The 24162-nt window shown below is 36.5% G+C and overlaps 1 protein-coding gene across 5 annotated transcripts in view; it reads left to right on the top strand.

The window, feature by feature from the left end:
• ubr2 (ubiquitin protein ligase E3 component n-recognin 2) overlaps positions 1-24162 on the top strand; it is a 222762-nt gene that overhangs the window by 64349 nt on the left and 134251 nt on the right. For 3 of the 5 annotated variants that reach the window (XM_059985777.1, XM_059985778.1, XM_059985776.1), the window contains 7 exons: positions 84-146; positions 249-369; positions 5250-5357; positions 14658-14746; positions 17504-17602; positions 17673-17771; positions 23788-23954. In XM_059985777.1, coding sequence (XP_059841760.1) covers positions 84-146; positions 249-369; positions 5250-5357; positions 14658-14746; positions 17504-17602; positions 17673-17771; positions 23788-23954 — 746 coding nt within the window. The remainder of the gene's footprint in view (positions 1-83; positions 147-248; positions 370-5249; positions 5358-14657; positions 14747-17503; positions 17603-17672; positions 17772-23787; positions 23955-24162) is intronic. The other 2 variants (XM_059985779.1, XM_059985780.1) reach the window with 2 other exon arrangements.

Here is a 24162-nt window from a genome sequence, read left to right as displayed (position 1 = left end):
AAATCTTTGTTTATTCAATGATTCTTTTAGAGTTCCAGTTGTGAAAGTTTCGCAATTAATTGGAATCTTTTTGGTGTTTTCAGGGTCGTAGATCGGTTCGATATGGTGATTTCCAATATTGTGAGCAAGCTAAAACAGTAATAGTGGTGAGTAAGAATATATTTCTCTTTCCAAAATATTCATATATATTGGAGTATCACATGTAAATTCTTCTGACTAACATATTTCAAATGTTTAATCTACTTTAGAGGAATACGAGTCGACAAACCAAGCCACTAAAGGTGCAAGTAATGCATTCATCTGTTGTTGCACATCAGGCATTTGCCATAAAGTTATTGCTTTGGCTGAGCCAGGTGATTGGCTACTCAGGTAGGAATTATAACCAAATTTTTGGCACTGGAATACATTTCTTCTTTATTCTCACATGAAACTTCTGAACACTAGAATTTGCTAAAAGTTTTACATCTACAATGTGGTTACCAAAATTTGTAATTCTTTCACATGGAAGGAAAGACTTGTTCTTATGTTTGTGGACTGTTTAAAAAATATTCCAGTTCATAAACGAAGTATGCTTAGATTTGGTTTGATATTTACTACTAAAATTCACGAGATGTTAGTTATGGAAATTACAACTATTTGGATGTTAGTTGTGAAGCACCATATTCATAAATAAGATCCAACTAGTTTATTTTATAAATCCATTGCAAATTATTCAAAGCTGTCTCCTGACGAAAGATCAATATGGCTGGATATTTGAGAAAGCTAATGCTGGGATTAATTATATCTTTTTTCTGTTGTGTAATAACCGGATAATGCTCATTGTCTTAGCTCATTCAGGCTCCGGGCCACTCTTTTGGCAAGGAGGTAAACAATGGTCCCAGTAAAACTTGACTAGTTCAGAGAAAGAATTACAAATAAAATTACCTTAAAGGTAAGGTAAGTTTGTAATTTAAGATGAAGGGGATTAAAATAAATGATGTTAAAGTTCATGCAGAGTCAGAAATAGAAGGGTTATGTGTGATGGTAATAATCTTCTGAGGTTTGTCTATTTCTGAGGTGTGGAAGGAGTATTGTGGGGGAAGGCAGACGAACCGAGGGTGTGGATTGACACATGGAATTATGACATTATAGCCATTAGTGAAACTTGGCTACAGGAGGGGCAGGACTGGCAGCTTAATGTTCCATGGTTCCAATGTTTCAGATGTGATAGAGGCAGAGGGATGAATGATGGGGTGGTGGCATTGCTAGTTAGGGAGAATGTTAAGCAGTGTTCAGGCAGGACAGATTAGAGGGCTTGTCTACTGAGGCCATATGGGTGGAGCTGAGAAACAGGAAAGGTATGACCACATTAATAGGGCTGTATTATAGACCACACAATAGTCAGCGAGAATAGGAGGAGCAAATCTGCAGAGAGGTAGCAGACAACTGCAGGAAACATGAAGTTGTGATAGTAGGGGATTTTAATTTTCTGTATATTGATTGTGACTCCCATGCTTTTAAAGGTCTAGACGGGTTAGAGTTTGTAAAATGTGTTCATAAAAGTTTTCTAAATCAATATGTAGAGGTACCAACTAGAGAGGATGCAATATTAGATCGGTTAGGAAACGAGTTAGGACAAGTGACGGAAGTGTGTGTAGGGGAACACTTTGGGTCTAGTGATCATAATGCCATTAGTTTCAACTTGGTCATGGATAAAGATAGATCTGGTCGTTGGGTTGAGATACTAAACTGGAAAACGGCCAAATTTGAAGAAATGAGGAAGGATCTAAAAAGTGTGGATTGGGACAGGTTGTTCTCTGGCTTGGATGTGATTGGTAAGTAGGAGGCCTTCAAAGGAGAAATTTTGAGAGTGCAGAGTTTGTATGTTGCTGTCAGGATTAAAGGCAAAATGAATATGAATAAGGAACCTTGGTTTTCGAGGGGTATTGGATATCTGATAAAGAAGAAGAGAGAGATGTATGACAGGTATAGGCAACAAGGAGCAAATAAGGTGCTTGAGGAGTATAAAAATTGCAAAAAAATACTTAAGAAAGAAATCAGAAGGGCTAAAAGAAGACATGAAGTTGCTTTGGCAGTCAAGGTGAAGGATAATCCTAAGAACTTGTACAGGTATATTAAGAGCAAAAGGATAGTAAGGGATAAAATTGGTCCTCTTGAAGATCAGAGTGGTCGACTATGTATGGAACCAAAAGAAATGGAGGAGATCTTACATTGTTTTTTTGCATCTGTATTTACTAAGGAAACTGGCAAGGAGTCTTTGGAAATAAGGCAAACAAGTAGTGAGGTCATGGAACCAATACAGATTAAAGAGGAGGAGGTGCTTGCTGTCTTGAGGCAAATCAGAGTCGATAAATCCCCAGGACCTGACAGAGTATTCCCGCGGACCTTGAAGGAGACTAGTGTTGAAATTGCAAGGGCCCAGGCAGATATATTTAAAATGTTGGTATCGACGGGTGAGATGCCGGAGGATTGAAGGATAGCTCATGTTGTTCCATTGTTTTAAAAAAGGCTCTAAAAATAATTGGGGAAATTATAGGCCGGTAAGTTTGTTGGTAGTAGGTAAATTATTGGAAGGACTACTAAGAGATAGGATCTATAAGTATTTGGATAGAAAGGGACTTATTAGGGAGAGTCAGCATGGCTTTGTGCATTTAAAGAGCAAACATGAGGAAATCTGCAGATGCTGGAAATTCAAACAACACACACAAGCACATCTTTCCCTCCCCCCCTCTTTCTGTTTTCCGCAGGGATTGCTCCCTACGCGACTCCCTTGTCCACTCGTACCCCCTAACCCTTCCCACAGATATCCCTCCTGGCACTTATCCTTGTAAGCGGAACAAGTGCTACACCTGCCCTTACACTTCCTCCCTCACCACCATTCAGGGCCCCAGGCAGTCCTTCCAGGTGAGGTGACACTTCACCTGTGAGTCAGCTGGTGTGGTATACTGCGTCCGGTGCTCCCGGTGTGGCCTTTTATATATTGGTGAGACCCAACGCAGACTGGGAGACCGTTTCGCTGAAAAGCAGGATCTCCCAGTGGCCACACATTTTAATTCTACGTCCCATTCCCATTCTGATATGTCTATCCATAGCCTCCTCTACTGTCAAAATGAATCCAAACTCAGGATGGAGGAACAACACCTTATATACTGGCTGGGTAGCCTCCAACCTAATGGCATGACCATTGACTTCTCTAACATCCGTTAATGCCCCTCCTCCCCTTCTTACCCCATCCCTGACATATTTAGTTGTTTGCCTGTTCTCCATCTCCCTCTGGTGCTTCCCCCCTCCCTTTTTTTCTCCTGAGGCCTCCCGTCCCATGTTCCTTTCCCTTCTCCAGCTCTGTATCACTTTCGTCAATCACCTTTCCAGCTCTTAGCTTCATCCCACCCCCTCCCAGTCTTCTATCATTTTGCATTTCCCCCTCCCCCAGTACTTTCAAATCTCTTACTATCTTTCCTTTCCATTAGTCCTGACGAAGAGTCTCAGCCTGAAACATCGACAGTGCTTCTCCTTATAGATGCTGCCTGGCCTGCTGTGTTCCACCAGCATTTTGTGTATGTTGTATGGCTTTGTGCATGATAGGCCATGTTTAACAAATCTATTAGAGTTTTTCGAAGAGGTTACCAGGAAAGTGGATGAAGGGAAGGCAGTGGATGTTGTCTGCATGGACTTCAGTAAGGCCTTTGACAAGGTCCTGCATGGGAAGTTACTTAGGAAGATTCACTCACTAGGTATACATGGTGAGGTAGTAAACTGGATGAGACATTGACTGAATAGGAGAAGTCAGAGAGTTGTAGTGGAGGATTGCTTCTCTGAGTGGAGGCTTGTGACTAGTGGTGTTGCACAGGGATCAGTGCTGGGTCCATTGTTATTTGTCATCTATATCAATGATCTGGATGATTATGTGGTAAATTGGATCAGCAAATTTGCTGATGATACAAAGATTGGAGGTGTAGTGGACAGTGAGGAAGGTTTTCAAAGCTTGCAGAGGAATTTGGACCAGCTGGAAAAATGGGCTGACAAATGGCAGATGGAGTTTAATGCAGACAAGTGTGAGGTATTGCACTTTGGAAGGACAAACCAAGGTAGAACATACAAGGTAAATGGTAGGACATTGAAGAATGAGTAGAACAGAGGTATCTGGGAATACAGATACAATTTTTCCCTAAAAGTGGCATCACAGGCAGATAGGGTTGTAAAGAGAGCTTTTGGCACATTGGCCTTTATAACTCAAAGTATTGAGTATAAGAGTTGGAATGTTACGGTGAGGTTGTATAAGTCATTAGTGAAGCAGTTTTGGTCACCTAATTATAGGAAGGGTATTAATAAGGTTGAAAGAGTGCAGAGAAGGTTTACAAGGATGTTGCCGGGTCTTGAGAAACTGAGTTACAAAGAAAAGTTGAATAGGTTAGGACTCTATTCCCTGGAGCGTAGAAAAATGAAGGGAGATATAATAGTGGTATATAAAATTATGATGGGTATAGATAGAGTGAATGCAAGCAGGCTTTTTTCACTGAGGATAGGGGAGAAAAAAAACCCAGAGGTCATGGGTTAAGGGTGAAGGGGGAAAAGTTTAAAGGGAACATTAGTGGGGGCTTCTTCACACAGAGAGTGGTGGGAGTGTGGAATGAGCTGCCAGTTGTGAATGCAGGCTCACTTTAACATTTAAGAAAAACTTGTACAGGTACCTGGATGAGAGGGATATGGTCTAGGTACAGGCCAGTGGGACTAGGCAGACAAATGGTTTGGCACAGCTAAGAAGGGCCAAAAGGCCTGTTTCTGTGCCGTAGTGTTCTGTAGTTCTATGGTTGTCCTTATTCTGTCGGATAAGGGGAGCTTTTAAAATTCTAGATGGACAATACATATTTAAAAAAATTTATTAAGAGGGTATGCCTATCCCACCAAGTTAATATTTTGGATAATGTGTAGAAATGATGAATTGTGTATGCTTTAGTATTTTTTCCTTTGTTCATGAAAGCTCTCAGAAGACCACTGTAAACTTAATCAATTGTTCATTTGTTTTATCCAAGCTATCAAGAAATTTAGTTTTGTATGTAACTTTTTTTTTATTTAAATTCATTAGTTTGAATTTATGCATTAAACTTGAATGGCAAAAATATTCAGAAGGGGAAATACTTTCAGTGAATGTTGATTAATATGTATTGATCTCTATCACAATAGATAGCACAGTGGCTTCTTTATAGAAATGGTTCACTTATTTAAAAAAATATTACTGTCTAATGAAGGTGGATTAAGGCGAATATTGTGCCAAGTAGGACTACAGCAAAGACCAGACGATGATCACTCTTCTCTCATTGATAAATTGATGCTGTGTGACTCAAAACTATGGAAAGGTAATACCACTTACGTCATTAACAATTTTTTTCCAATGCTGAATCAAGAAATATGGGGTTTGTCCAGGAAGATGGTTCTGAGTAAGATGACCATGACTTCTTGAATGGCAAACTGGTTTATTCCTTAATCATATGATGCTCCATTCCTGAAATTCTTATCAGATGCTTTTCAATGTAATGCGAGTTACTGAAAAACCTGAATTAATATGTGTTGCTGTATATGCCCACCAGGTCAAGCAGAATTTGCAGAAACAAAAAACAGTTAACTTTATTTCTCTGTTTTCTAATTAGTTTTATGCAGCAGAGAGGATTGAGGAGCATCTGATGGGACATAGGAGACATTTTAGGCTAAGATTACTATGGTGATAAGCTGTTGATAAAGCCATTGGGTTAATAAATTAAGGAGAGCAGTTGTACAGAAAACATAGGAGCATGTAGAAGTTGGGAAATGCAGGTCAGAGCTGTGAGAATTGTCCAGCAGCTCAAGCACTATTAGGAGTGAGGCAAATGAAGCTAATATTGCAGATAGATAACTAACTGCAGAACATAACAGACAGAAAACAAGCTACCTAACATTGTTACATTCAAAATTGAGTAGCAAAGATTGCAATGTGCCAAGGGGAAGATCCTAGTTTTCAGGATATACCCTTTCTGTGACATTAATGAATCTTTGTTCATTATTAAATAAATCTGATGTGTGGTCTCATAGAGGTTCTGAAATATTTTGCTGAGTACTTTTTTGGAAATTCATTGCCTATACCATTCTAGCTGATTTGGTTCTGAAAGCAAAAGCTCCCATTGCAGCTTTTATTTTACCTTTTTTCCATTACCTCCATTCTTCTTAAAAATAATATTTAGAATCACTTCTGTCTGCCCTATGAGCTTGGAATCTGTTGTTCCTCCACATCTTGTTGTATTCATTGCCTGATGACACTCTCCTCAAATCCTTTCTTTCAACTGCAGTGAATATACCCATTGTAAATATTTTGATTCCCTTTTCTCAGTTCCTGGTCCTTCATAAAGGTATTCTAGATTTGAATATTTTGTTCCCGGTGATGTCCACTATAAAGGTAGGGGTCTTTTATGCTGTTATGGCTTTTAAGCTGAATTTTTAAAAATAATGAATTACTCTTATAAATTGTCTTATATTATGGGCATTGGTCTAGGAAAGTGATATGTGGGTGGTCTTATCCATCTGCCCAATATTCTGTTACCTTTGACAAAAGGATTTTGTTCATCTTTTGCCTGTAAATTGGTAAATATCCAGTTGTAATATTTCCTCCCTTTTCATCACATTATTAGAATTCTATTATTGTCTATTTTATAAGGTATTTTTTTGTCCTGTGAATATTAAAATTATCTTTATTGCTTTATGTTTTCTGAACTTTGCCCTTTTCTAGACGTGTCTGTTCATTCTACTTCCTTGTTTGTAAGTTCAATGACTTTGTGATAGTCATTTTGTTATTTTTCTCGGAATCTGGATTCCGTCCTAAGTTTAGGTGCAACTATCTGGTAATATTGCTGTTCCCTTTCCCAATACTCTTGCTAATATATCAAAGTAGTAATTCCTACTTCACACAAAAGTATTAAAATCACATAGTTACTTTTCCTGATGTGCTTATGCCAATTAGTGCACAGCTACGTAGTCAACTGGATCACCATTAATATCCTGTATTTTAATTTACTAAGATTGGTACTAAGATTTACTGTGATTGATTACAGTATAGATGACAATACCTTTTATAAAAATCCTTTCCAAATATTTCACAGTAGATATACAACTGTAAATTTCTCAAAGCAATGATATTCTCAGCTTTTATTGTATACAAATTCCACGACCTCAAAGATATTTTTGTACTTAAATTAGATAATTGTTTATTTGTGGGATATGTAAGCCACAAATCCAGCAAGTTCTGCACTTAATTCCCACTTTGAATTAATTTGACCAGTCTGAATCCTCAAAAGAAATCTTGTTGACCAATTCAGACTGTGGACATGATTCAAAATTCTGATGTTCATCTACTGAACCAAGATCAAATGATTCTAATTAAAAATGTGTGTACATGAATGAAAGACGAGATTTTTCTAGTCAGTGAATCCTCTGCTGTTATTTGCAAACATTACATGACAAGTTTTATTCTTTACATATAGCTGAAGGTTGAAGTACAGTAAGAATTATACTCTTAGAAGCTTAGCCCAGCAAAGACAGACTTCTCACTGAACTTTATCTGTAGAAGATATGAAAAGAATGAATGTATTTTCAAAGTTCTAAGTAAAGTCATAATCAAGTATATATGTCACCATTTGCAATCCTGTTTTCTTGTGGGCATACTCAATACATCCAAGAACCATAATAGAAGCAATGAAAGACCGTACCCATTGATTCTATTTTTATCTGTAGGAGGTATGAAAAGGGTGAATGGATCTAATTAATTCTCAGTGTTGGTATAAGGGGATGACACCAGCAAACAACGCTGCCACGGTGACATTTTCCAGATGGTCCACAAAACTGTTTTTTTTAACTCCCTTTTTCTTTTTTTCTCTTTTTTTTCCTTTTTTTTCCTTTTGTATATAAACAAGAAACCACAACTCCTTTTGACAAATCGTAACGAAAAAAAAATTAGAAATTTTATTAATAGAAAGAAAATGCTGCTAAACTAACCTAAAACAAGAAAAAAGAAAGATTGGGCACTCCATTTGAGGTTGAAATTAGAAAAAAGGAAGAAAGGAAACATCCTTCCAGTCATCTCGGAACCTTTGTGGATAAGGAAAATTTTTCCTTAAAAAAAATTTTTTTTAAAGGAGAGAAAAATATTAACTCATACGAAAATATTGAATAACGGGTCACCAGACTTGCTCAAAGTTAAAAGATGTGTCAGTCGTCCGGCTTCTAATTTTCTCCAAGCTTAAACAGGACATAATGGAGGAGAGCCAGTTAAAAACAGTAGGTGGATTAGAATCTTTTCAGTATAACAAGATAGCTCTCCTAGCCAGTAAAGTTGAAAAGGCTATCACATGTTGAGCGGAAGGAGAAACTCTTCCCGTTTCCTCTGGAATAATCCCAAAGATTGCCATAAGTGAATTGGGTTGTAAATCCACACCTATAACTTTATCATATTATCATATTCTAAACACATCCCTCCAAAAATTCTTTAACTTTACACAGGACATATTTTTACTTTAGAGTAGCCACCTCAGCGTTGCATCTGTCACAGGTGGGGCTTATATTAGAAAAAATATGTGCTCATTTATCTTTGGACATATGGACCCTGTGTACTACCTTAGACTGAATTAGGGAGTGACGTGCACAGATAGATGAATTATTAACTAGATAATAAATTTTACTCCATTGATCATCTGAAAGTAAATGTTGAAGTTCTATTTCCCAAGTAGGTTTAACCTTATCATTATGCGTCATACATGCAGTTATTAACTGTTTATATATAATAGCTATTAAACGTTTTTGAAATGGTTTAAGCTGAAAAATAGCATAAACCAAATTTGGTGAATAAGCCAATGGATAGTTAGGTAAAAAATCACGTAAAAAATTCCTAACTTGTAAATATCTAAAAAAAAATGTGTACTGGATATATCATATTTATCCATTAACTGCGAAAAAGACATTAAACAATCCTCTGAAAACAAATCTTAAAAAGTTTTTATTCCCCTAGTTTTCCATATTAAAAAGCCTTATCCAGAGTTAATGTTTTAAAGAAAAAGTTAGAATAGATATTACTAGAGAGTACAAAGTTATTTAATTCAAAATATCTACGAAACTGAAACCAAATTTTTGAAGTATGTTTAACAATAGGACTAAGACCTTGTGTACTTATCCTGAAGAACGAAAAAGGAAGAGGAGCTCCTAGTAAAGAAGCTAAAGAAAACCTCCTTACCAAATTCTCCTCCAAATGTAACCATGAAGAGCAATCCTGGTTATCTATACCATGAATCCAAAAGCTGATAAAATGGATATTAATTGCCTAATAATAAAATCTAAAGTTTGGTAGCACTGGTCCAACATCTTTTTTTGATTTTTGCAATAAAAATTGATTCACTCTGGAGCTTTTATTATTCCAAATGTGAGACAAGATCATAGAATCTATTTTATCGAAGAATATTTTCAGAACAAAAGATGGGACTGCTTGAAATATATATTAAAAATTTGGTAAAATAACCATTTTTATAGCATTTATTCGATCAATTAATGACATCGACATAGGCGACCATTTAGAAAGCGCTTGTTGAGTACATTCAATTAGAGGGGAAAAGTTATACTTACATAGGTCTTTAAAATTTTTAGTAATTTTAATACCAAGGTAAAATAGTTTTTAGCAATATTTAAAGGTATTTGAACATAATAATTATTAATAGGAAATAGTTCACTTTTATGTAAGTTGAGTTTATATCCAGAGAAAATACTAAATTCCGTAAATATAGATAACATAAAAGGGATAGATTTCCTAGGGTCTGAAATGTAAACTAATAAATCATCCGCATATAACGAAACCTTATGTAATTTATCCCCTCTCTTAATACCCTGCACAGAATTAGAATCCCTAAGAGTGATAGCAAGTGGTTCTAAAACCAAATTAAATAATAAAAGACTGAGAGGGCAACCCTGACGAGTTCCTCTATATAATCTAAAATAAGGTGACTTTTGATTATTAGTTATAATTGCAGCCACTGGGGCTTGATAAATAAGTTTAATCCAGGAAATAAATCCCAGACCGAAATTAAACCTCTTCAAAGCCTGAAACAGATAAGGTCACTCCACCCTATCAAAAGCTTTCTCTGCATCTAGAGACAAAATACATTCAGATTCTTTAACTGAGGGGGAATAAATTATATTTAACAGTCTTCAAATATTAAAATGTGAGTACCTGTTTTTAATAAATCCTGTTTGATCATTTGAGATAACAGTAGGCAAAAAATTCTCAAGTCTATTGGGTAAAATCTTAGAGAGAATTTAAAAATCTACATTCAGTAAAGAGATAGGTCTATAGGATGCACATTCTGATAAATCTTTTCCTTTTTTAGGAATCAATGAAATTAATGCCTCATTAAAAAGTTTTCGGAAGTTTCCTAGAGGGTATAGAATCTGTAAGATTTTGATGAAGATGTGGTATAAGCATTTCATGGAAAGCCTTGTAAAATTCCACTGTATAACCATCATCTGGTCCTGGAGCTTTCCCTAATTGCATAGAGGATATAGCTTTAGCTATCTCGTCTTGTTTAATAGGTGCATCTATGTCGAAATTTTGGGTATATTTAATTTTTGCAAATATCTATTCATAATAATAGTATTGTCAGAGAATTTAGATTTATAAAGATTAGAGTAGAAATCCATAAATATCTTATTAATTTCATAAGGATCTAAGGTTTCAGTTCTGTCTGGTCTACGAATTTTAAAAATCTGTCTTCTAACCATACCAGCCTTTAACTGAACAGCCAAAAGTTTACCTGACTTATCTCCATGTATATAAAATAGAATTTTAGATTTAAGAATTTGCTGTTCGATGGGAAAGGTCAGAAGCAAATCCTGTTGTGATTGAAGTTCTACCCTTTCTTTATGTAGGTCTCCAGTAGATTTTACTGAATACGCTTTATCTATCTCTCTAATTTTATTAGTAAGCACTGACTGTTACGCTTTAGTTTTCTTTCTTAAAGCTGATGAGTATGAAATTATCTGTCCCCTAAGAAAAGATTTCATCATGTCCCATATAACCAAGTTTGACATTCCTTCAGTTGTATTAAATTCAAAAAATATGGAAATTTGTTCCTTAATAAAACTAACAAAAGCTGGATCCCGTAACAATACAGGATTCAATCTCCACTGTGAAATTTTCAAAAAGCTATCAGAAAGCTTCAGGGTTAATTTCAAAGGCGCGTGATCCGACAATGCAATGATGTCATATGCACACTCAATAACGGAGTGTAACAAACATGTGACTAGGAAAAAAGTAATAAATTCTAGAGTATTTATGATGAACTTGTGAAAAAAAAGAAAAATCTTTGTCATTAGGTGTTGATATCTCCAGATATCGACCAGGCCATATTCTAGTTGAAAATAATTAATACAAGCCGCGGCTTTATTAGGAAGTGACGGATTGGTTGATGACCTGTCATTCGCCGGCTTCAGACAACAATTAAAGTCGCTGCCCATGATCAATTTATACTAATACAAATTCGGTAGCTCAGAAAAAAATCTTCTTAAAAAATTCAGGACTATCTACATTAGGTGCGTATATCCACACACCAAAGCTACCTTCTGATCGCATAATAAACCAGTAACAATTAAATATCTTCCAATCGAATCAGTAATAGTCTTAAAATGTACAAAAGGCATTTTGGAGTTAACAAAAATAGATACCCCTCTAACTTTATTTGTCGATAAAGAATAAAGGCCCTTTCCAAAATTTGAAAAAACGGTCCTCATCCTGTCTCCCTATATGATTTTCTTGTGCAAAAATAATATCTGCATTAAGTATTTTTAATTTCTTAAAAATCTTTTTATGCTTTATAGGATGATTCACGCCATTCAGATTCCAAGAGATTATATTAATTTTATTAACATCCATGTTTTAAATTTAATATTTTATAAAGAAAACTATTGCACAAGCACAGATTAATCCAAAAGGTACGGATATGACTAGAAGGAATGACGTATCTGCGAGAAAAAATGTTCGTCAAAAGAACCGCCCAATTGAGAAAGAAAATCTATTCTAATAGCACCCCTCCCCCCCCAACAAAACCAGAAAAACAGCCGCAAATAGGTCGGTCGCATGCTAACCTAGTGACCCTTGACCCTATCCTCCCATTTTGCAGCTACGTATATTAAAATTAAAATATTAATCCCTTCCAATTTAGCCATAATAAAAGGGACAAACAAATTTCAAATACTGCAATGTTATGTCTAACAGTAATAAATACATAACTGGCGACGGCCATCCTAAATTCATCTGAAGTATGTTAATCACCTATTCAAAGAAAAGTAAATCCAAGCAAATAATATTACAACTGAAATTCTTTCTTTCAAAAAGAAAAAAAATAAGTTTGTGTGTGCACGTACACGCACGCACACACACACACACACACACACAAAACCTAAAACTATATTAATGTTGAAACAAACAAAAAAATAAAAAGAGTAGTTCACAGCAGGTCCTATACGGATCCCTATAGTATAATACTGTAAGAGTTCCCTACAAAACAATTATCAGTATATACTAATTATTAATGAGTAAAAAAATTTAATTAGCCACATCCCATACCAGAGATTCAAAAAGCATAGAATAAACTTTACTCAGGGCATCTATAAACGTCTCATACATCAGAATTGCCTATTCAGCAATCGGCTTAACTTTAAGATTTTTAATGTACTTCCATCCCTCCTGGGGGGGGGGGGGGAGTAGATTCTCTGTGACTGAGACCCTTCAGGAAATATTATCAGCTGTGCTGGATGCCGAAGAGATGGATGTAAACTTAGTTTATACATCTCGCTCATGACTTCTCGGTATTTCCTTCTTTCGGCAAAAATCTCAGGAGGAAAATCTTCGACACTACGAATCTCTGTTGATTTGAAGATTATCTTTCGCTTTCTTCTGGCCTCTCAAAGTATGGCTCCTTTGGTTGTATAATAATGCAAACAAAGTACGATTGGCCGAGGATGCAATTCAGATGAACGCCGAAATCTTGGAATTCTATGGACTCTATCGAGTAAAGGGCTAGCTTCCAGGGTCTCACTGAAAAGTGCATACAACATGTCTGAGAAGAACTTTAACAGATCGCCAGCTTCAGTATTTTCAGGCAATCCTAGTATACACAAATTCCTCTGACATGCTCTACTGTCTAAATCAATCCTTTTTTTCTTTGTTTTAGATAATTCCGAGGTAATTTCATTAATTTTCTTTTCCATCGAAGACATCTTCACTCCTTGTTGTTTAATAGTTTGCCTGAATTGTTCATGTTCGTTCTCAATTTGATTTGTAGACTGCTTAAGTGTCTGAAATTGTAAGCCCAAATTCTTCAGAGTTTCTTGGACATTAAAGATAGATTTTTCAAGCTTCCCTTTGGTATCCGTCAGCTTATCAATTATTGAGGGATCCAAATTCAAACTTCATATCTTGTATTGGAGAAAATATTCCTGCTAAAGTAACAGGTTCCTCCGATTTTGTTCAAATTGCTCCGTTTCAGGAAAAGTCTTGCAGCTTCTCAATTCGATACCAGATCGACTTCCGGCCATCGTAATTAAATCGTAAATCCTTCAGCAGAAGTAATAAATCATCAAACTTAAAAGGAATCTGTCAGTGGGATGTAAAATATAAAGAAAAGTGGAGCAGCTATAAAACGCGCCTTACTCCATGCGCTGCAAAATGGCCGTCCCCCTTTTTCTTTTAAATTTGGGTCTAGTACTGTTGGAGCCTATGATCTACAGTTTGATGGTGTGTTTTCGGGCTGACTTGAGCAATCTGGTGCTTTGCTGAATCCAAGAAGGTTCTGAGAGGCGAGTGGCTTTGAGGCCAAGAAGCTTGGAGACAGTGCGCTAGCCCATGATCGACATTAGATCTCACCGATTATAAAGTGTCATGGAAGATTGAAAACATCGAGGCGAGAGCAGAAGGCGAGCGAGTGTTCAGCGCCATTACCAGTCTATCACTGGCTTCTGTCATTCTGTCTCTCTCCCCATCTCGCTAGCTGCTCTCGGGGGCAGACACCTGCTTTCAAATGGTTTCTATCTCACTCAGTGCTGTCAGAGGATGGTACCCAAGTTCTGGTCTGCAGTTTGTAGATTGGCTTGTAGTTCCTGTTGCTCTTTTTTCTGTTGCTGTTTTGACTGACTTTGAATCAGGGCTACCTGCAGATAATGAACACCGGGCTGAACTGAATATGTACTCTTTCGATTTTATATTTTATTTTCTGTGTTTTTGCTCATTCTTTCTTGTTGCCATTTGTGCAATTTGTTTTTTCAGTGGGTGGGGGTTGATGTTTGCAAGATTTTTTTTGGGTGAGGGAAGGATTGATGTTTTGCCATTTGCATGTGGGTGAGTGAGGTTGATACTATTTTTCTTTGGGTTTCATGATTTTCCTTGTTTTGTAGCTGTCTCAGGATTGTGTGCTGCATACATACATACTTTGATAATGTACTTTGAGTTCTTTGAAGTTACATCAGAGTAACTTTGGTCAAAGGAGTTGTAATCATGTGTCTGCTATTTTGGGTGAAGACATTTCCCTGCTTTTATTCTGTTTCACCTTTTCTTCTGGATGCTTGTTCCTTAATAATTAATTAATTTTATTCAACAGGAGCACGAAATATTTATCACCAGTTATTTATGAGCAGTCTTCTGATGGATCTGAAGTACAAGAAGCTATTTGCAGTTCGATTTGCAAAAGTAAGTGAAATATGGAATAATCTTAAATATTGACAAGTTATCCATTTTCATTTGTTCTCTGACAAGGCTGAATTGTTTCCAATTTGAAAATTTAGTTCAGTTGCATGAAAAGTATGAACTCTTTGCAGGTTTTCTTCATTAATTACTCAAAATGTGGTCTGATCTTCATCTAAGTCATAATAATAAACCAACACAATCTGCCTAAACTAATGACACGCAAACAATTGCACTTTTCATGTCTTTTTTGAACACACTTAATCATTCACAGTCCAGCTGGAAAAAGTATATGAGTCCTTCTATGTAATAGCTGGTAGAACCTCCTTTAGCAATAGTAACCAGTCGTTTCTTGTAGCTGCTGATCAGACTTGCACAACGGCCAGGAGGAATTTTAGACCATTCCTCTATACAAAGCTGTTTCAGTTCATCAAAATTACTGGGATATCTTGCATGAACAGCCCTCTTCAGGTCACGCCACAGCACCTCCATTAGGATATGGTCAGGGCTCCAACTTGGCTATCCCAAAATGCAAATTTTCTTCTTTTTAAACCATTCTGTTGTTGAATTACTCTTTGTCTTGTTGCATCATCCAGCTTCTATTAAGCTTCAGGCCACTACCCTAACATTCTCCTGTAAAATGTCTTGATACAGTTTTTAATTTATTGTTCCTTCAAGCTGTCCAGACCCTGAGGCAGCAAAGCAGCCCCAAAACATGACGCTCCTTCCACCATGCTTCATTCAGAGTTGGGATGAGGTTTTGGTGTTGGTGTGCAGTGCCCTTTTTCCTCCAAGCATAGCGATATGCATTTCTGCCAGAAAGTTCAACTTTTGTCTCATCTGTCCACAGAACATTGTCCCAGAAGCATTGTGAAATATCCAGGTGGTCTTTTGCAAACTTGATACATGCAGCAATGTTATTCTTGGAGAGTTGTGGTTTCCTCCGTGGTATCCTTCCATAAGTACCATTGTTGTTCAGTATTTTTCTTATAGTGGACACATGAACAGAGATTTTAACAAGTTCTAGAAATTTCTGCAGGTCTTTTGCTGTTACTCTTGGGGTTCTTTTTCACTTTCAACATTGGTGAAAGTGAACAAGAACTTGGTGTGATCTGTGCAGAGCAAACCATTCTTACGGAGAGTAGTATACTGGATTTCCTCCATTTGTAGACATTTTCTCCTGTGGAATAATGAACACTCCACTCTTTAGAAATGCTTTTGTAGTTTTTTCCAGCTTCATCACTTCAATTTTTCTTCTGTGGTCCCCGAACATTGTTTTGATCGAGGCATGGTGCACATAACCAGATCTTTCTTGAGAAAAGCAGGCTCTGTCAGTAACCTGACTTTGTGTTTTTTATAGGGCAGGGTTCCTTTTTAACCCACACCTCCAATCTCATCTCAATGATTGGAACATCTGACTCCAAATAGCTTTTGTAGAAGGCATTACCCCAGAGGGTTCACCATACTTCTTTGAACCTAGATTGTGATTGTTTAAATGGTGTATTCAGTATTAATGAGAAGTACAATAGTTTCTGTTATTAGGCCAATTGTGCCTAATGCAGAAAATCAAGTAATTGCAAAGGGCTCATAAACTTTTTCTTGCAACTATATGTCGTACAGTATTCGTAATGTGAATTATTTGCATGATCCCTTCACTCTGAAATTAGACATTTTAAGGAATGTAGTAAGAAAAATATGTTGCTTTGTTATTTACTCTGCATGTTATTCCACCTGAAGATTAGTTTTGTATGATGCATAGAAGCTGATGGTTAAAATGTGTTTATTGTGAATTGCTGATTTAGAATTTGCATTTTAACAGCCTCATTTGCTTTATGGTTATTAAACTTGATTACAGTTTTATATGGAATTCATTTGAGAAAACATTGATGTAGTTTGCTTTTGACTTGTATTTAGAAATATCTCAGAATTAATCTGTAGAAAAACTACATGTTGCAGTGGTTCAAAACCCTGGTTAGTGATCTTTAGAATTTAAGATTGATAGTAGACAGTAAGACTGCGTGAAATAATTGTTATACTCAAATTTGCAGTCTCATTAATTCTCGGCTTTGTAGAACAAAGTTTGATCATTATCATCTACAATTACAAATATGCTTTGACGTCAATAGATCGTTGTTATATGGAAATATGCTGGGTAAGGAGTAAAGGACCTCATTTGTTGTGGTACACACAGTTAAGCTTGTGTGACGTAATATGTGATTTGATTTTTGGGTCATACTCATTTAAATGTGGCTTTCCTACAGATACTCTTAGCTGGGTCAGCAGGTTTGATCGAAGATTTTTTTAACATTAAAGGAGATTGGCAAGAAGCAGGTGGTTTAAAAGATGACAAAGATAGCATCCAGCCTTGATGATTTGCAAAAGCCCTGATGAACATGCAAAATTTGTCTTGTGCCTTCAAACCCATCCAGTACTGTAACGTGTATCCTGGATGGCTATACATTAAATTGATATTTTAAAGTTGAAATTGAGACATTTGAAAAAGAGTACCCATAACATTAAAACACTGTGTGAAAGTAACACAAGGAACTATTTTTTCAAGTTTACCATGTTTGACCTTTCACTGAAATTTGTTCTTGATTATACTGCATTGAAAATTTATTTCAACCAGTTCTAATTAAATCTGTAAATGTTTGTCATCCACACCTTTTGCCATTTGAAACTTAATAAATAGAAATGAAATCAGCATTTAATTTAGAGGCCAGTTTGGACGTGACCTGGACGTGAATTTATCTTGTTGTTTAGAATTACCAACAGTTGCAGAGAGATTTTATGGAAGATGATCATGAGCGGGTAATGTCAGTGACCGCTCTGTCTGTCCAGCTCTTCACTGTCCCAACATTGGTGAGTACCATGTATTTTCATTCGACTCATTTTTGTCCCCCTCCTTGCCTCTTCTCTGCCTTTTTATTAGAACTATGAGAGGTTGCAGACTGACTATGTGAATGATGACCACGAGAGAGAGTTCTCGGTTACCGATCTTTCAGTGCAAATTTTCACAGTGCCTTCTTTGGTAAGTAATAATTCCAGTTTGATTAAGCAAATAAAGATGTATTTGTGGCTCTTTGTACGTAAAACTTTGTTTATGTTGGTGCTTGTCGTTTAAGCTCTGACTTTATAGATCAGAATATTTATTTTTTTACAGTTCTACCATTTGATGTGGCAGATTAGCCAGGAAACTGCAGCTTGAAGGGTTTGATGGGTGGAAGCAGATGGTGATGGATGGAAAGTGATGAGGATATCTTGATAGTTATGCATGGCGATCTGCATGTTGAGTTTTTGATTGAGGAGAGGATCAATGTCATTTATTATACAACTTCAGTTTTCTAGTCATTGTGTTCGCACCTCTTTTTAAAAAAAAACAAGGAGTAGTAGGTGTCAAGCCATCACTTGCATTTCAATACCTCAAGAAGAAGAAATGTGGAAAAGAAAACAAGTTGTCTTGTATGTTGTTCACTTAATATAGCTACAACAAACTCTGTCAGATTTTGCCAAACTCTGGTAAGATTTACAACTGCCTTCCTCTGTGAAATATTAAAGGACTTTTTTAATATTGGAGACACTTTCACAATGCAGTGTTTTGAAGCATGTATGCTATTTCTAAACCAAGTGCAATGCATCAGTACACTGAGGGTTGGACAACAATGTCTTAATGAACAGGAGCTTGGTATTGATTTACCATGGACTAAATAGTAATTATTATGTTGTGGAATGTTTTATAATTATTGATCCTTTGTAATGTCAGGCTCAACTATAAATGTAACAGAGTGCACAGAATGAGAAAGATCCATCAGTACACTCATTTTCTGACAGCGTTTTATTCTTCTCAACCCATCTGTTTTCTTGAGGATGTTTGTGTGAGCTTGTTGTTTTATTCTTCAGCGGTGTCTTGTGCTTTTCTTGAAATGTACTTTGTGCATTACTTATCCATGACTATTTTGCATATGGCGGGAGGAGAAAATGCATTCTTTTTGTAGATCCACAGAAGATTTGAAAATCAGTGAATCAGAATTGTTGAAGAAGATGATTTAGGAAGTCTGAATGCTGCAGCAGGTGGATTACTTGACCTTTCTCAACTGGATGTTGTAGCGGTGGGTTAATTGTACTATGTACACTGGAATATTGAAACAGGCAAATCAATGTTGCCTGTGAGTGTACTTTATAAATAAAGTTGACCAAGATTTAAAAAAAACTGTCTCACCGCACAAAGCTGCCTTGTTATGGATTTAGTTCTGTATCTTCTTAATGGCAATGATGTGGGAAGTGGAAGAATATTCAGTAATGTGATAAAGAATCCTCTGCAATAGGAATAACAAATTGCAAATAAATGGCATCTTGCGCTCTTATCTCTGATTTTTTGATCGCATATCTTTTGAAAATATGCTTTTGCCAAAGTTAGACTGTGCATCGGATCCCCTGATTTATTGCTGCCTTTTTACCTTGTAAGGGTTGTAATGTATTGATGGTACCTTGACAATACTGAAAACTTTTAGTGAGACTAACTTGTGTTTCCTTTCAAAAAATATATTTTATACTCAAGGCTTTTATAGTCTCCTTGCTTGTAACAGCCAGAATCACTGAAGAGAACTACAGGGCAATATGTAAAGTTGCTTCCATTGGGATGGTCATCCAGAAATTCTCAGCAGTCCCTATTTTAGAACTTTGCAATTATTTTGTGAATTTGGCTGTTTGACAAAATAGGGATGAAAGCATGGAAAGTTAACAGTATTGTAGCTGAATATTGACTTGTAAAGGCAGTGTCATTGCCAGGCTATTTAAGTATTTTATTTATCAAAAACTTCAATTGGGAATTTAAAAAAAAACTGAAAAACATAATACATTAATAATGGTGAACACCTTACTCTTATCATCAATGTATTTTTAAAATGGAGCTTTTTTCTAATTCGATCATGTTTTGATTTGCTGCATAAAATTACCATGATTCAGAATGTTAAGTTGTTGCATAGTGCCAGGGTTTGGTGCAGTGTTGCTCTTATGTGGGTGGTCTGCACTGAGGCTACTTCCAAGAAATGGTTTACAAGCCTTTGGCTTCTGGTGTTGCTTGGACTTTGCCTTTGACATACAGAGATACTTAAGAATTATTGCAAATCATTGAGCAGAGCGTGAAAAACTAAAGGCAGAATCAATTTAATATGAATGCAAGCTCAATTACTTTAAATAGAAATTGTTGCCCTCCCAATGAGTCTTCTCCATTTCCAACAACAAATTTGGATGTTTCTGCACCAAATATTCTACCTGAGAGCAAGCAGAATTGTTTGTGTAATTTGGCTGCGAAGCTTCTGGAAAAATGGGAAGATACCGTTGGTACGTGTGCTGAGAAATAGTAGCCCTGAAGAACATTGGGTGCTTCCGCATAAGTACTGGCCCAGTGCAGTATTTTCACTTGAAGTTGAAAGTCTGCAAATTGTTTCAATATAAAAATTATTTTGCTCATCTGTGCATTTGTAGAAAAGATTGGAAAAGGATTGTATGAATGCAAACACCGACACTGATGTTTTGATATGATGTTGTGTTACGTTTTTTGTGTGATTTAAATTGTTAAGTGCAAATCTGCACAGGAAGGCACCAGTCGTATTATCAGTTAGCCGGGAGATATGTGAATGTGACCTGGATCCAGATAATGTCCATATTTGGATGATTCCCGTGTTTATTTGTCAATTTCTGACATTGTGACACCTTTATGCAAGTTTCAAATCAGACACAAGATGGAATACACTTCAGTTTTCTGAATGATTGCAATTCCAACAATGCCCAAGAAAGCAACCTTGATTGACATCACGTTCACTACTTTGCAGTGCAATTCCCTCTGTTGCAATGTAGCTGCAGTGTGTTTGCCTGCTGCAAAATTCACTTCACCTGTTACACAAGTTATTCCAACATTACAGCCCAACAAAGGGCTGTTGTTACATAGGGTTGCCATCAACTGCAAATTCCTTCCAAGATTGCATAATTTCCTAACTTAAGGAAATTATTATTGCCACTGAGTCCAAATCCTTGAAGAACCGCAAAAGTTGAAAATGTGACTTGCTGTCACCTTCCCAGATATAGATCACAGATAATAAATACAGGCCTTGCCAATGAACCTCATGTCCTGAAAAATAAATTATCTGTGGAAGAAAGAACGAAATTAGCTTTTAATTTTTTCTGATATTTATTCAAAACTGCTTATGAAAGATCATCTTTTCTCAGATGCTGCCTGACCCTGCTGAGTAGATCTCTGGATTATTCATTTTACTTGGAGTAATGATATGAGTGGGCATACTTGGCTTGTGCAATTCTGGTAAAGCAGTTTACTTGCTGTGGACCTTAATGTCAAATCTTTGAGGGTATTCTTCTACTTGACTTAGGGTTAGGTGGTTTCTACTGATGTCAGAAAGCTCTTGAAGTCAAGAGCACTATACAAGGCAGAATCATCTTCAATTTCTAAACCAATGTCCTTCCTTCCATGCACAATGTCCATTCCGTTCAAATAAAATAGTTCAGGCCTGCATTCAAGATTAGGATAATGTTCCAGTATGATTTGATAAGTGGTAACTAACATTCATGTAACTAGAGTGTGAACAGGTGACCATCCATAGCAATGCTCAGAGTCCTGCAACACAGGGTCAAGTCCTTTGGCTCATCAAGCCTTGTCAAACACCTTGTTGCACTAATTCCAGTTATTATGCTCCCCTCCTGTAAAGAGTTGAACCATCTATCTTTTGATATTCAGTGGCAATAATGTGGTCAAATTCACCACCATCAATATCCTGGTATTCATCATTGACTGGAAGCTCAACTGTACCAACTATGTAAAACAGACACTATTGAAGAAAGTTGAAATCTAGTTATCTTATTAAGAGTGACTTGCCTCCAGGCATCCCAAAGCTTTTTCACCATTTTACAAGTTATGAATCTGGAATGCAATGGAATGCTTTCCACTTGCTGTGATTAGTTGCACCAATTCAGACAAAACACCAGCCATCTTGCATGTTATTTTTCACCACCACCAGCATTGTGTATCATCTACAAAATGCACTACAGTTACTCACCGGACAATTTAAATAGGTCACCAAAGCTGTGTCCTCTGTCAACAAATATGAAAAAAGATTTTGTCATAAAGCAATATCTCCTTCACGTTCTCTGTGTTGCACAACATCTGACTTGGTAAAATATATCTACTTCTTGATCACTTTTGGGTCTAAGTCCTGGAACTACTTCCCTGACTGCATTATAGGAGTGCTTTCATCAAAAAACTGTAGCAATTCATAACCTGGCATAGCACTGCAGCTTGGCAGTTAGAACTTTGCAGTAACTGTTGGTCATGTCAACAATGCCCTCGTCCTCAAAAAGGAATTCCTGGGTGTCAAGGTCTGTGACGATCTAACCTGCTCCCAACATATCGATGTTTCCATAAAGAAGGCAAGGTAGTGGGTGTACTTTATTAGGAGTTTGAAGAGATTTGGTATGTCAACAAATACACTGAAAAACTTATGTAGTTGTACTGTGGAGAGCATTCTGACAGGCTGCATCACTACCTGGTATGGAAGGGCTACTGCACAGGACCGAAAGAAGCTGCAGAAGGTTGCGAATCTAGTCAGCTCCATCTTGGGCACTAGCCTACAAAGTACCCAGGACATTTTTAGGGAGCGGTGTCTCAGAAAGGCAGCGTTAAGGACCTCCAGCACCCAGAACGTGCCCTTTTCTCACTGTTACCATCAGGTAGGAGGTACAGAAGCCTGAAGGCACGCCCTCAGCCATCTGGTTCCTAAATGGACATTGAAGCTTTGGACACTATCTCACTTTTTAAAATATACAATATTTCTGTTTTTGCACATTTATTTTAATCTGTTCAATATTCAAAATTGATTTACTTGTGTATTTATTATTATTTTAAAATTTTATTTATTATTATTATTCTTCATTTTTCTCTGCTAGATTATGTATTGCATTGAACTGCTGCTGCTAAGTTAACAAACTTCACGCCACATACCAGTGATAATAAACCTGATTCTGATTCTGAATTTAAAATGATGAGAGCTGTAGATGCTAATCTGATATTTATTTTTAAATGTTTGTTTACATATATACAAAGAACTTCTATTTTTGAGTAAATTTGGGCAATATTTTGGGCAATTTGGAAAATTGAGAATTTTATTGCTACATTTTTATGCCCAGGTTTGTATTTTCATTATAGTTACTTAAATAACTGAATTGCTCGTTTTGGCCATCAACAGAGTTTCTTTAAAATTTGGAGCAACATTCCCAAAATGCTGGAGGAACTAGGCAGGTCAGGTATCACCCATGCATTAGGGAAATGAGTGTAAAGAAATTCTGGCTTCTGACCTCTTTCTTTCCACTTCTTATGAAGGGTGTTGGCCCAAAACTTTGACTGTTCATTTCCCCACATAGATACTACCTGGTTCAAGTTCTTCCAGATTTTGTGATTTGCTTCAGATTTCTAGCACGTGCACTCTGTTGTGTCTGAATATTTTCTTCCAACTTGTAATTTCTTTGATCCTTAATTTTGAATTACCATTTTTAAATTTCCAAAAATGTTTCACTGTCGTGACATAAGTTAGGATGAACTTCCAGTTATGAAATGCCCAAAATCAGCAGTAGATGCCCTGAAGTGAAACGTGTGTTTAGGTTTGGGTGGTGTGATGGGAGGCCTTTGCCTTGCATCTTGCTTTCTCAATGATTCTCAATAATGTCACGTAATTGAGATTGTTTCTAAATCTTGACCATTTATATCAATGCACAACAAATCTTCAAATTCATCATACCCTAAGTGTTGTTCTTTCCTCAGCATTTGCCCTAAGCATTTCATTTCTTTGGATTGAGGGATCTGAAATTATCATTCTTTTAAAGTGTATTGGAGTAAGTAGAAACTGAAAAAGTCTTGATTTACCACAGCATTTCCATTTCACGTCACATTTTGATGTAGAAGTTTGTTCTGCTTTTGTTGTGGTTTATCATTTCTATTATAAAACTTTACCATTATAAATAATAAGTCTGTTGTATTTCAGGCTCGCATGCTGATAACAGAAGAAAACCTTATGACAACCATAATTCAAACCTTCATGGACCACTTGATGAGACAGCGAGATTCTCATGGTAGATTTCAGTTTGAAAGATATACAACCATGCAAGCCTTCAAATTCAAGAGGGTGCAAAGCCTGATTGGTGATTTGAAGTAAGTATGGCAATGTAATCTTATCAGAAAATGACTAAGTTCTTCTCAGGCTTCCAGCCAGGTACAGGTATCGAAATATTGGTTAAAATCGATACCTGTACCTGGCTGAAAGCCCAAGAAGAGTTTGTTCCTTATATATGCCAAGAAAGCACTAGATCTTTTTTGACTTGTCAGAAAGCATTCAATAAAAATGCCTGCAGGAAAATTT

The sequence above is a fragment of the Hypanus sabinus genome, chromosome 12, assembly GCF_030144855.1.
Source record: "Hypanus sabinus isolate sHypSab1 chromosome 12, sHypSab1.hap1, whole genome shotgun sequence".
NCBI classification, from domain to species: Eukaryota; Metazoa; Chordata; class Chondrichthyes; order Myliobatiformes; family Dasyatidae; genus Hypanus; species Hypanus sabinus.
The sequence above is the reverse complement of the archived record's forward strand: the minus strand, read 5'-3'. Positions and strand labels throughout refer to the sequence as shown.